General features: G+C 43.3%; 1 protein-coding gene across 1 annotated transcript in view; it reads left to right on the top strand.

Annotated features, from left to right (window-relative positions):
• CS (citrate synthase) overlaps positions 1-12,579 on the top strand; it is a 115,291-nt gene extending 102,712 nt beyond the window's left edge. Inside the window, exons 8-11 of the mRNA XM_085600330.1 lie at positions 1,232-1,361; positions 1,443-1,544; positions 8,960-9,169; positions 10,860-12,579. Coding sequence (XP_085456456.1) covers positions 1,232-1,361; positions 1,443-1,544; positions 8,960-9,169; positions 10,860-11,033 — 616 coding nt within the window. The 3' untranslated portion in view covers positions 11,034-12,579. The remainder of the gene's footprint in view (positions 1-1,231; positions 1,362-1,442; positions 1,545-8,959; positions 9,170-10,859) is intronic.
• Positions 12,580-13,917: the final 1,338 nt, after the last annotated feature.

The raw sequence follows: 13,917 nt of genomic DNA, 5'->3' as shown, positions 1-13,917 counted from the left end.
TCCTTGAGGACAGTGGACGCCACTTGGGATAAGAGTTCTGCTGAGGAGTGGCATGATGGTTCACCCAATGATGCATTAAGTGCATGTCTCCCATAACTTTTAAGGGGTTTTGTGAAGGGTTGCAAAGCTTTTTATTGCCCTGTTAACTGAGCCCTGAACATGGGAATTCAGAGCTTCTACTAACTGCTCCTCTATTTGGTGCACATATGGAACCTCTTCATATTCAGCGTAATCATTGTAATCAGCCTATTGATCTACCTCCTCGGTGTAGTACGCCATCGTGCTTATGGAGGCGTGGAGGAGGTTCAGGATGAGGGCAACCCAGGGGTGACAAAGTCGATTGTGTTACTTAGACTGTTACTGACTACAGTTCCCAGTCTTCAGGTTGTTTTAAATGTCTAAATTCGCCTGAATGTATATTGTGGAGGGAGCCACCCCTCTAAGCTCTCCTGAGGCACTGCCTTACACCGTTTATTCGCCGATACGGCTGCTCGCGCATGCGCGAGTTAATTGCCAGTGAAAGGGGACTGCTCCTCGAGCGCGCAATGCGCGTTGCTCCCGCTCCACGAGCTGCCAGGAGTAAACAATCCCTAAAAAAATTACCACTATGCACGCTGATCGTATAACCGCAACAATCAATAACTAATCAATATCTATAGCAGCCATTACAGTCCCGATAATCAAAGAAATATGTTAGAACTTAACTCGCTGCAGCAAAGAAAGAGAACGGACCATGGTGTTCGAGACATTTATACTATGTGTGGTTACTGTGTTTGGTGCATACAGGGGAGGGGGCAGTCCTTCCTGGCTATACAAGTTAAAAGTGTTATTAGCTGCTGTATTTGCTTCAGTAAAGAAAGAGAAGCATAATACAAAGCCTACGTAGATTGACATAGAATATCTATTAGAGTGACTCTCCAATATGCCCTGAATGAATGCAAGGCTCAGTTTGGAATACTGTGTGCTATGTAGCAACCTCTATGTAAAGCTAGTCAGTTGGTGTGACGTGTCATTTTGCTGGAGGTGAACATTCGTGTTCAAAATTAGATGTGTGATGCTTCTTACCTGTGCCTTGTTCAGCAGTCCACCTCCTGCTTTGGTACGGACATGGCTTGCAAACTGGATATAAGCTCTACTCGGAGTTGCTGGCGAAATGGCTTGCTAGCCCTAATCTGCTGTTGAGTGAATTCCTGTGGCCTTCCATTAATCATCCATGCGTCTTTCTTTGCAGTGATCATGAAGGTGGTAATGTGAGTGCCCATACAAGTCACCTTGTGGGAAGCGCTTTGTCTGACCCATACCTGTCCTTCTCTGCAGCCATGAATGGGCTGGCTGGACCACTCCATGGCCTGGCAAATCAGGTATGCAAGTGTCCTAATAATTATGACTAACGTAGCCTATGTTGAGTCCCTGGCCTTGAGCATGACATTGTTGTATTACAGGAAGTGCTGGTGTGGCTAACCAACCTTCAGAAGGAACTAGGTGGAGAAGTGTCGGATGAAAAACTGAAAGAATTCATATGGAACACCCTCAACTCTGGCAGGGTAAGTACAAACATACAAATGACTAGCATAAGATGTGAATCCTGGGGCGTTTCTGTAAAAAGCTCATAAACCAGGGAGGAAATTCTTCAAAGCAGAGATCTGTAATGGAATTTGAATCTGGAGAAACTTGGCAGACTCAATATGTTAGATGTTGCACCTACGTAAGCTCCCAGCATGCCATGAACAGTTAACAAAAAGGAGGGAAAACAGAGGAATTAAAAGCCAGACAGCATGTCCTCCAAACATTGACTACATCACAAAAGCACTTCCTGCTGAACACAAAGAAACTGGAATAGAGACCATGTACAGAAAGAGTTTGAATAGCAGTGCTCTAGTAGATGGAAGCTCTTGGTTTTTGGTTTTTTTTCTGAAGCAAATCAAGGAGTGGTTTCCTATGGAAAAACTGGCGTGGCTGTATATAGTAGTCAAAGGGAGTAGTAGGCAAGGGGAAATGTAACAAACTACCTATTGTGAAAACTGGAATTTTATTCATATTTCCAATGGTAGATTAAAAAGGGAAAGTGGGTGTTATTTCGACCCATACAGAGAGGTCAGCATGTTTCTATCTGTGAGACCCCCTCAAATTTGTTGTAATTGCATTCTGCAGGATTGTATACCTTATGTGCTGATATTCCCTGAACGTGGACAAGGAAGTAAATGATTTTAAATTCACCTGAAAAACAATAAGTTGTAAAATGTTGAGCACTCCAATGAGATCCCACGGTGTAAGTGGTAGGTGGACACAACATGCACACGTCCTAATTCGGGCTTGCGCGTTTCTCTTACCCAAAGGATTAAAATAGTTTCTCAACTGTAGTTAGGCATGATCATGGTTCTATGTGATAAAAGTATGTCGAAGCATTCATGAAAAAGATAATGGATATATGCATATGGAACCAGTATCAGTGGAGGTTCAAAAAGAGGGAGAAATGACTTCTATGTGTTAAATGCAATCAATTTGTTAGCCAGAGTAGATACGTCAACATATATACTAGTAGAGTTTCAGGTGAATATAGGGCATTTCTAAAACAGATGAGGGTCGGGAGGACAAGACAAAGAAAACCCCAGATGTGCTATTTCCCGTCCTTCCATTTCCATGTGTCTCATTTAAAACCTTCAGTCATCTTGCTCCCAGTAGCCTGTAGACATGGTGTCAAATCTATAACCGAAAATAAAGACATGTGTTTAAATGGGAGGAATTTAAAGTGAAGAAACATGCTTCCTAAAATATTAAAATGTAATTGACGTAATTGAAAATGGAGATAAACATTAAGACTTAATGTTTCATAGAAATATTATTATTCACATTAAATTACTTCCATTTAAAAAAGAGACTATTTCTCAGTTATAAATACGACAGTGTCTACTAGCCACTGGGAGCAGGAGTCCTGCTGTTTGTAAATGCAGCACTTTTAAATGGGATAAAATTAAAATGAAGAATTAACTTAATCTTTAAGCTAACTTTTCATTTTAATGTTCTCCCATTTAAAAGTGTTCAGAAGCATCGTTATGTTTTCACGCTCTAATATTGAGTTGAGAAGGGTGTTTATTCCTCAGTGCTTTAGTTTTTCACCTCCGTGCCCCAGCATGGGTCATAAATATGACTTGAGCTCTGCTCATTATCAGGCCCTGCTATCTGCAGCCTGATATAAATGTAAACTCAACACAGCCTTCCCTTAACTTAAAAAGGAAAATGTGACCCTGTGCTTATTTATAAATGAATTCAAGGCTGTGAGCTACTCTGAAGGTGTCTGCGAGCTACTGGTAGCACGCGATCGACTGGTTGGAGGCTCCTGGTCTAGATCCTTATGGGAAGAGTGGTTCCAACCAGGAAAGTTATTATTCTGTGTAAATGCATATCCATGCAGGAAAAGAATAAGACCTAAACCCTCCACATTAGGCAGCAGCACCCAAGAGGGTCTGTTGTGAATGTATATTACACAAATCCTGCTCTTCGTTTTGAACCTTGCGTTATGAGTAGCGGAACCAGATTGAGCAGGTTCTACTACTGCATCTGTGAAAAAGAGAGGTCCATGGAATATCATGGTGTCCATTCATGATCTATAAACCCAGTGTTTTTCACTTGGGAGGAAATTAAAACCATCCTTTGGGTGGCCATGAAACCTGTGTTTATCAACGACTCCATTTGATGTCATCCACGCGGTCTCTATTGTACTAGTGATGGAGTGTTTGCACCTAATGTTGCTCCTATGTTCAGTGACTTATTTTGTGTACTTTTCTGGTAATATTGCCTATGTAATCTAAATGGCATGGGCAGGTATTCATGCAGATCACCCCTTCACTATTATAATTGAAATCATTTCGGATTTCTCAGAAGGCGTGGGGCCCCAAATTGATTTGAATCTGGGGTTCTGTGAATCTGCATACGGAGAATGAACCACATAGATAATGTCTCACAACTTTAGGTAAACACCATAGTGGTGGTTGTTTGTGTGGAGGTGTCTTTCTGGGATAAGTGTGCACCTGTTGGTCACTTAAAATTGTATTTCATATAAAGAAAAAAGTGTTTTTTGTAATGATAAAGTGCCTGTGTTGAGTATGTACGGATGCTTATTGATTCTTTCTGTTATTTGAGAAACTTGAAAACGTGTTGAAAAATCAGTCTATCCACAGAAGGTGTATCATGGATTTCCAAAAGGGCCTTCCTGTTGTTATTCTTGGTCCTTGTTTTTTTGTTCCAGAAGTCTAGTAGGATAGGAAGCATTGTCCCAGCCGTGCAGTCTGTAGGTCATCGGGTTTAGTGAATGTTTCCGTTTTGAGCAGTTTCTTCTAAGAAGTAGAACTTTGCCTACTGGGAGATTATCTTTAGGTGCTCTAGGGTGGTAACAGTCAAATTCGGCCGGGAGTTCGTATCTGTGGGTTTCCTATAAACGTCCGAAACCAACTTGCCTACTACAGGGTAAAGTAACAGATCTAGAAAATTATTAATACTTTTGCTGTATTCGCTGGTGAGTCTGAAATGAGGTTTGCATATACTAAGCCAAGAACTAATGGGTATCTCCTCATCCCCTTGTCAGATTGGTGGAAGCTGGCTCTTTATATACTGGATGAAAACGAGGTACAGTGTGTAGAGTCCAGGCAACCCTTATTGGTTTACAAAGGCAAAAAATAACACTGAAGGCTCTCTTATATGGTAGTGTGAGCGAGCGGTTTCAGGCTTATCAGATGGTAGTGCTAAGCATTTGTTGTGCTCACAGAGACGATAAATGAAACCAGAATAAATCCGAGACCAATTTAGAAAAATATGTTGTATTTTTATATGAATTTTGATACCAAGAACTTTATTATCAAATAAGTATTTTTATAGTTATTAATTTTTACAGGTAACTTAATAGCTCAGTGCAATGTGTCTTTAAGCCCAATGCTTCCCTATGGGAGAAAAGGTGTATGTTGCATACAGTTATTCCCAATCCGTTTCTAGGGGTTTCCTTAGTGTAATAGGGGGCCAAGGTCCAAAGTACCAGCAGCAGTTACTAGTTACCTGCCCCAGGGCGTCCAGTTGCAGAGGTCCCGGTCGGGTTGGTAGCTGTGCACACTACGCCGGTGGAAAGATGTGGGGGGGCCACCTAGAAACAGTCTGCAAAGGGGGACTTGAGTATCTGGGAGCTCCCAACGGGGAGTCTCGTGTAACAAGTGTCCGGGGACAAGGGGACACAGCTGGTTCGTCAGTACCAGGGCTGTGGCTCTCTAGTGTAGAGTGAAAAGGTCAGCTGGCATCTGTGCGTCCTGTAAACTTGCAGTTGTCTGTCACGTTGGTTGAGGATGCAAAAAGCAGGGCTGCTGGACCACTCTGGAAGTGGGTCCCTGCAGTGCTGATGTCCCTTGAAGGCTGCTCGGTCTTGGTGCAATGTGTGTCCGGTTTGGAATCTCATGGTCTGTGCTTGCTGCAAGGGATCCGGTACCCTGGGTATTGGTCTTGTGTGGCTCCGGTTGGTCCTGGTATCCTCTCACATTTTAGGGTGACAGATCTGACCTTCAGGAGCACAGGGTCCTCTCCCTGGGCGCCTTGGGTGTCAGGCTGGGCAGGGAGCGGCAACTCGGTAGAGTGAACTTTGCGTTTTTTTGCCTCGAGACTGCAGGGGATTAGCTCCTCTACTCCAAGGAAGATTTTCTGGCAATTTGTGAAGGACTATCAGTATCCCTGGTTCTTGGAAACTGTTCAGCTGCAGGACTAGCCGCTAGTCCGGTTTGCCAAGACTGGAGCAGGTAATGTTTGGTGCCAAAAGTCCACAGCAAGTTCTCATTTTTCTCACGGCTCTTCGAAGTCCTATCTTCTTGATCCATCGTATCTAAGTTCCTGATGTCGTGGGTGCCACCTAAATGCTCATTTTTGGGGTGTTACAGGGCGTGACGGGTTGTAGCCAATGGGCTACTTACTTTTAGGGTGCCTACACCCACTATATGACCACTCCATGTGGGAAGTGGGCATAACCCTTACCCAGAGAGCCTAATTCTGCCAAACTAAGGTGGTGGAATTCTAAAAGTCGTGTTCACATCCGGTAGCCCACCCTAGTGGTGGTACTAGCCTGGAAGGAGTACACGCCTCCTGACTAGCTAATTTTCCCACCTGCCCTGGTGCCAAATGGGCCTGGGTGGAATTTCTTCTGTCTGGGGAAGCCTTAGGTCGCATTGATATGCTGATTACTTAGCCATTCTGTTTGGAGAAGGTGACAACATCCAGCACATTAGTAGTCATTGGGTTTTCAGGGGGCACCTCTAAGGTGCCCCGTGTGCATGTATTAATAAATCCATCACTGGAATCAGTGTGGGTTTATTGATACAAGATGTTTGATACCAAACGCCTCTAGTTTCGGCTAAGCCATCATGTAGCTGTGGAGCTCGTGAAATACCAATACCCTTCACATGTTCCTCAAAATGACTTCCCTGTTCACTTGTAATATCGAAGAATGGGCTAAGACATCACTGGGGCGTATCTGCTCATACAGATATGTCCTCACATGTAGTTTAGTCAGGGCCACTGGAAATATGCGGCAGGAGAGGGCCAAATCATGCGGCCGCGATGAGTAAATTATGCGTGGGTTTGTCTTTTTTTTTTAAAACTTGGTAACACTCTGGGGCAGTGGTTGCACCGCATTCGTACCAATTTAACACCCAGATATAGTTATAAGCAGTAGAAACATGACAAGTCCAGCTTTGCAAAGAGCCTTCCACTGCGCTGCAACATGCGTCATCGGATTTATAGTAACTTTTGAACCGTTTGAGCTAGAAATTTTTTTTTGTTAAAATCTACAGATAATGGATTGTGGCAAATGCGTGAATCTATATTATGTGACAATTATCTCGGCTGCACAATCACATAATTCCAGTGGTCCTGAGTATAGGGCTGTAAGATCTGCTGTAGGGGTGACTTACCTACACTGCATGTTGTCTTCACTGTTCTCTACACCATGGCAAGCATTCTGCAATGGCAGTTTGCATGTTAGTGCTGAGGGGTCTCTTAGGATGCCAAAATGCATGCTGCAGCCCTTGGGGACCCTCTTTAGTACCCCATGCCCTAGGTACCAGGGTTACCATTTACGTGGGACTTGCAGGGAGTGCTGAAGCTATTGCCAATTGTTGAACAATTGTACAGTTTTAGGGAAAGAGATCTGGCACTGGGGACCTGGATAGCAGGAACCCAGTGTACTTCTATCAAAATTGTATCAGATACCAGGCAAAAAGTGGGGGTGACCATGTCAAAGGGGCACTTTCCTGCACAGATAATTAAAATGCTCTCAGTACAGTTTTCCTATTTTAGTGTGGTTTTAGAATGGGTTTTTTGGCGCATAGATGAGTTTCCTCAAATTGATACATTTATGAATTCGCTTGGCATGGCAGTATTTCCAGCTTCCCGGCCTTCTGCCTCCTACTTCTCTCCCTCCTAAATATTTTATTTCTTTTGTGTAAGAGTACATTTGCTGCTTATGTTTTAAATGGGAGAGCAGTTGAAGCCCTTTATGTCCTTTAAAACGCATCCTTAAAGGTTTATCCTCAGTGCAATTACATGGGCCTGAATAGCGTAGGTAATTTTAAACATTCTCTTCTAAGGCTTCCTACATGTGGTTTCTGCCACGCTTATTGGTTAAAGTATACATTTTACATGTTTCAGGAGGTTTTCCTATCGTTGTTCTCCACTCCTCATGCTTTAAACAAAAACATGTATACAGTATGTTGCTTTACTTTAGCTTTACTGAGTCTAAAAGTGGTAGAAGTGTAAAGACAGTAGATGTGCACAAGGATAGTGCTTTTTATTAAGCAGTTATGATTTGACGAAGAACCTAACACCAAATGATCTGGCCAAATCATGCTAGAGTAAGCACACTATATCTGCACATGTGAGGACACCAGAAAACTTTACTGTCTTCATTTTGATGCAAGAACTTGAGTGCCGGGCCAGAGGCCATTCCATCTGTAGCTCTTGGTGTAAGGGGTGGCATTATCTTGTCCTTGAATCGTAATCTTCCTGCAGATTCTTAACCCTCATCCCAGCGCCTCTCCTCTGGGTGTCTTTTGTTGGCTCTTTTCTTTTTATCCTTGCTTCTTTGGAATTGAAACATAATAAGTAGTACTGACATCACCAGTGTGGCTGGTGTTTTAATGGAATCGCTTTCAGTCGTGTCAGAGACCCCATGACCAACTGGTACCATTTAGAACCACTGCTGAAAAATCTTTCTGATCCAGTTTGATGAAACTTGGTAAAGGGGAATTAACGGGTAGATCTGTTCTCTATTGGAAAGTAACTTCCATTTAGGGAAAAGGTAGCATACTTCTTCATGGAGCACAGATGTATTTTGTGCTAAAACAAAGAGAAAAAGAAAAAAACAGCCACTTGCTTTCTGTTATCCCTGTGCCTTTGCATTTTAATTTTTACTTCGAGGGGCAGGCACTTCGCTGTAACTTTTTAGAACAAATGGTGTGTAATTACATGATGTGGTGTAAAGGTGTACTTTCAATTTCTCCCAGGCCTATTCCACTGTGCCTTACGTGGAAAGCGCACCCACTACTGGAGATGAAACTCTGTTGACAAAGTAGGCATGTAGCTCACCTGAATCATTAAAGCTGGTAGTGTTAAAATCTCAATCTTCAAACGTCTGGTTGTATACCATTTAGCATGTTGGGTGTTTTGCTTTTGTATTGTTTCTCGATCTCAACTATAATATTTTTTATTTTTTGTCAAGTATTTAAGTGAGTCCATGTGGTTGAACAAAATTCTTTACTTGCAAAATGCTAATTGAAGCCACAATGCACAGCCTTCCAGACACAAACCTAGCCATGGCCTTAACCCTTCCAGCTCCATGTCAAGTTTGAGATTTATTTGCTGTGCATAGACTCTTGCTCGTGCCCCAGAGACCAGTTCTCATGTTGCTTTTTTGTTGTTGTTGTTGTTGTTGTAGGTGGTTCCTGGTTACGGACATGCAGTGCTTAGAAAGACGGACCCACGTTACACTTGCCAGAGAGAGTTTGCCCTAAAACATCTCCCAAATGACCCCATGTTCAAACTGGTATCTCAGCTTTACAAGATAGTCCCAGATGTTCTACTAGAGCAAGGCAAGGCCAAGAACCCCTGGCCCAATGTGGATGCCCACAGCGGAGTACTCTTACAGGTGAGCAGCTGAAAGGTGTTCAATACAGAGACCGAAATTCCGAGCTTTTGTACAAACATCTTTGAAAACCTGTATATAGTTTACCGAACAGCAGTGCTGAGACTCCAACACAGACCTGGCTGTGAAAAAACAGTGCCCAGAACTACCCCTTTGTCGATTCGAGAAACTTTATTTGGTATGCATTAAACAACCATATAAGTATACATACATCGAAAGTAAAAGCAAATAACATCTGGTGTGCAACATGGGTCCAGAATTGATCACATACATTAAAACCAAGAGCATTGCATATAGAAGAATCAAGTAAAACGGAACAGGTGGCACAAGGTCTGTGACATGGGGCCAAAATTAATCACATTTAAAACTTAAAATGTTATTAAAAAGGCAACACAAATTAATTAGAGACTTCAGAGGGTTGTTACTGTATCGATATACTAATACTTTTGCGTACATTAAAAGCATTTACAATATAAAGTGTCATTTGAGACTCACACACTTCTCTAAACCCACGTACAGTTCCAATAGTGTGGGCCCACCCACTATTCTGCCATTGATCCTCAAATCTTGACCCCTTGTACATCAGTACTGGAACCACACAAGGCTGGCAATGCTGCTACTACTTACCCTTTTCGCCCTTCGATTTCAGTATCAAGACCTCAGATGCTGCCTTTCACTTCATCAACATAGTCTTTCCCTATTTGTTCTTTATTTCTTACATGCAGCATTTTTGTTTTGCCTGTTGGATCCCAACTGTCTGACCTTGATTTCCATGTGACCTTTGACAGTAGACCAATTCAATTAATGTTACTTATTATTTCAGTGAATAGCCAGTATACTTCCTTGTTCTCTATCGCCTCAAACTCCCTTGTACCTTGTTATACTGCTCCAAACCAACTCACCAGCCCCACTGCTCTCCTAACCTTTTAAACACCAGCACTTATCTTCTCATTTTATAACAGAAACCGGTGTTTGGGTTATTTCCTACTTATTTGGAAATGACTCTTCAGTGTTTTGCACCTTCATCTCCGGACAAAATAATCAGCCTACCTCATGGCCCTGTGCTACCGAACGATCCTCCGTTCCTATGCTAAAATCTGTTCGACCTCAACTGTTTGCTGACCCGTATCAATACCTCCTCCTATGTCATTTTCCCTTGCATCTGTGTTCCTTCATGGTCAACCATAAATCCTGGAGTGGACTTGAAACTGTTTTTAAATCTGCTGTACTGCAACCACTAACACCACACATTTACAGCATACACACATTTCAGCAAGCTCTCTCCTTGCCTATAGTAAAGACCTCCTATTAACACCTTTGTTGTAAATTTGCATCAGCTCCGTGAACCATACTGCAATACTCCAGTCTGTCGTTCCTCCTGCTAGTCTTTAACTTTTCCACCATATCTGGTTCAACATGCTTGATCTATCCCCCCAACCCTTCACCTTGTTTGTTTTCCCCAGTCATCAAAGCAATCAACAATTTCTCAAGTTCTTATGAACCACAATGACCAGCAACGTGCAGTATTTCTTACAGGGATGTCCCTACAAATAAAAACACATTATATTTCTTTCAGTCTGCTTTTTCAGCTGGAACTACATTGATGATAGCTGGTTTTATGGTGATGTCTTTCTACTAATGTGTAACTTTTGTCTAATGCTGGTCCTGATGTTTGGTTTCTCTTTTCCTGCAGTATTATGGAATGAAGGAGATGAATTACTATACAGTCTTGTTCGGCGTATCACGGGCCTTGGGTGTCCTTGCTCAGCTTATTTGGAGCCGTGCGCTGGGCTTCCCATTGGAACGACCCAAGTCCATGAGCACAGATGGCCTCATGAAGCTCGTCAGTAGCACCAAGTCTGGCTAATGCTGTTGTCCAGGGGAAAGTCTTACCAACCATCAAGGGAACTTAAAGAGACAGTACAGCTTTCACTTCCAAGGGCCTTCAAAGACTGCTTACATTACTTTTTTGAGTATTGACAACAAAGAGGGTTAGATATTTATGGTGTAAATAAAGGAGAGGGATATTGGAGATTCTTTAACAGCCCTGTAGGCTGGCCAGGAATGTTTTACCCTGGGGGGTTGATTCTAGTAATGTCCTTCCTGTGTTGCAGAAGGGGGTGTCTATGTAAGTTATCAAATCTCTTGCCCCTGCGGGCTTCCACACTGCTTCAGACTGGTTGTATATGTTTTGTTGTATTTGTTGTTTTCTCCAGAAGGGTTTGGCTCATGAAGGCAAGTACTGCCCCTTTAAATAGATGACGGGTGGTGACATCATTCTGTACAGATTGCAGTCCATGCCAGGTGCCCTCATGACTAAACAGAATAACCTGAATAATCTTCTATATTTTATACAGACAAATGCTAATGTTTTTTTCTTTCCCACTTTACACTCTTGTGGAAATGCACACAGACTTCACTTTGTGCAGCAATGGCTTGCAGTAAAACCCACACTTTCGTAATTTGTTTTCAAAGTACTGCTCACATGCTGCTTGAATATCCCAGTATGCCTTTCGTTAGGGCTCATTAGTTGGCCTATTACTATTGCGCTCTGCTTTTGGCAATTATTCAGAAGCCGATCTTTTAGCAGAAATCTGCTGGTTTGTAGATGAGGGGGCTGGCACGCTAAATGATTGAGGAGCACATTGCTTATAGCCGAGCCAGCATGCCCAACTCGCTTCTTCTAGATGTCAAATATAGACTTCACCCGCTCCCACTTGCAGGAACTTTGCCCTTGGACTCGATGCTGGTGCAAACGCACCAGATGCGGCATCCATGTTGATGAAATGATCCGCCTACTGTGGTTCACCCCTTTGCAGTATTGACGACTTCTATTTCCTCATCTGCTTGGCTGCTCTATATCAGTGTGCCCAGTTTGGCCCACATTGACATTCTTTTAGCCCCTTGCTCTTCAATCAAGAGCTTTCAGTTCTCAACTGACTGGTCCCGCAAACCAGTAGTGGGTTTTGGTTTTGAGACTCCAGATCATTCAGCATGGCTGGTTATGTGGGAATTTAAGCTTGTATGTGTCAAAATGAGTCTGGGTGCGTTTGTGTCTAGAGCACTGCTTTTCAGAGCCCCTTTCACTCTGGCGAAATCTTTGTAGATTTTGTAATCTTAATTTGAAGTAACCTCTGATAAATTCAGGATTAGTCTGTGGGACAGTTTGTGCATGACTGGCCGTGCCACCAGATGAGCTTGGGCTTTTTAGCCGTCCCTTCTGCAGGAGGGGCAGCGATTAATACACTCCTGTAACATGTTCCCAAACTCAGTATCCGCCTGTGGCTCTGTTTAATATGAATACTCTTATTGTACAATTCAACACTGTATAAAGAATGGATGGCTTTCTGGTTTGTTCCAGACTTCAGGTTGTTCTGCTCAACACAAAATAAATGTTTTTATTAATAATTCTATCCATAATGTGTGATGTACTGGGAAATAAGGACTGTCTCATTTTGTGGAGACAGCGTTCCCACATAGTTGCGTTTCTGTAAAGTTTTATAGCAACCATACTTATAAGTGTGAAAACCTATGACTTCCTCCAAAAATGTATCTTTCATAGATCTGTTCACCACCAAGAAGAATGAGCAATGTCAGCAGTTTTGCTTGTTGGAGTTTCCAAGGTGGATCTTGCGCAGAGACTTTTTGTCTCGAGTGGAGCTTTGGACTCGTGTACACCTTTTTCATCATAATCAATACTACTCCTGCCCAGAGTTCTCAGACACGGCCAAGTCATTCTTATTGCTTCGTACTGGGCATGGAGAATCTGGTATCCCAAGCTCCTGAGCATTACCATAGGTTTCCTCAGTTCAAGCTGCCTTTTCGGGTGGAACTTCTGTCGTAAAAGCAGGGCAGGGTCCTGCACCAGAACCTGCACAAACTCAGTCTTAATGCTTGGAGATTAGGCAGCGACAGTTATCAACTTCTGACCTTTCTTACGAAGTCTGTGATGTCATTCTGCAAGCCGAGAGTCCCTCCACCAAGAAGGTATACGCCTTCCAGTGGGACAGGTTTGTGGCATGGTGTGCATCCAAGCATATTGATCCTTTTTCTGCCCCCTTAATCCCAGGTTTTATTGGCTGTTCTTTCTCTGGTTCAGCAGGGCTTTGCTCTGTTAAAGGTTACTTGTCTGCCATTTCAGCGTTCTTGCAGTTGCCAGGCCAACCTTTTTAGGTCTCGCCTGGCGTAGGCTGCGCGCATGCGCAGTCTCGCTGGCGAGATTTAATGATGTGGAGATTTTTTAGTAAAGGGTATTAAGCCCCCCCCCCCCCCCCCGCCCCCCCCATTTCCATTGGCTGGCATCACCGTTTATGCTAAATGGTGGCCAGCCATTGGAAAAGAGCTGCTTGTGACGTATTCGCTCGGCTTTTTCAGCCGTCCCATTTGAACGGCCTCGCCTGCTTTGCGTTTGTCGCCAAAGGTTTCTTATCTTTATGTGGCCATACACATGGCCCCATAAAGACAAGAAACCTTTTAGCAGGCGAGAAAGCCGAGCAAATACGTTATGGCAAGCGCTTGTTATATGAATCGAGCGGTAGGCAGAGTTGTTGTTTTTTGTGAATGAGGCTGGACCACGTGGGTTCTGCCTGATGTCAGTGTGCTCTGCGGCGAGAGAGAGAGAGAGGACACTCCTCCCTGGGCCGCTGCCAAGTGTATGCACGTTATCCCCCCCCCCTTAGCAGCGAGACAACCCAGTGCAAACAACAGGGAGGGGGTGGGGAGCAGCGCGCACACTGAGCAGGAAATAAACT

The sequence above is a fragment of the Triturus cristatus genome, chromosome 4_2, assembly GCF_964204655.1.
Source record: "Triturus cristatus chromosome 4_2, aTriCri1.1, whole genome shotgun sequence".
In the NCBI taxonomy this organism is placed as follows: domain Eukaryota; kingdom Metazoa; phylum Chordata; class Amphibia; order Caudata; family Salamandridae; genus Triturus; species Triturus cristatus.
Note: the sequence above shows the minus strand (reverse complement) of the source record. Positions and strands in the feature narration are given on the sequence as shown.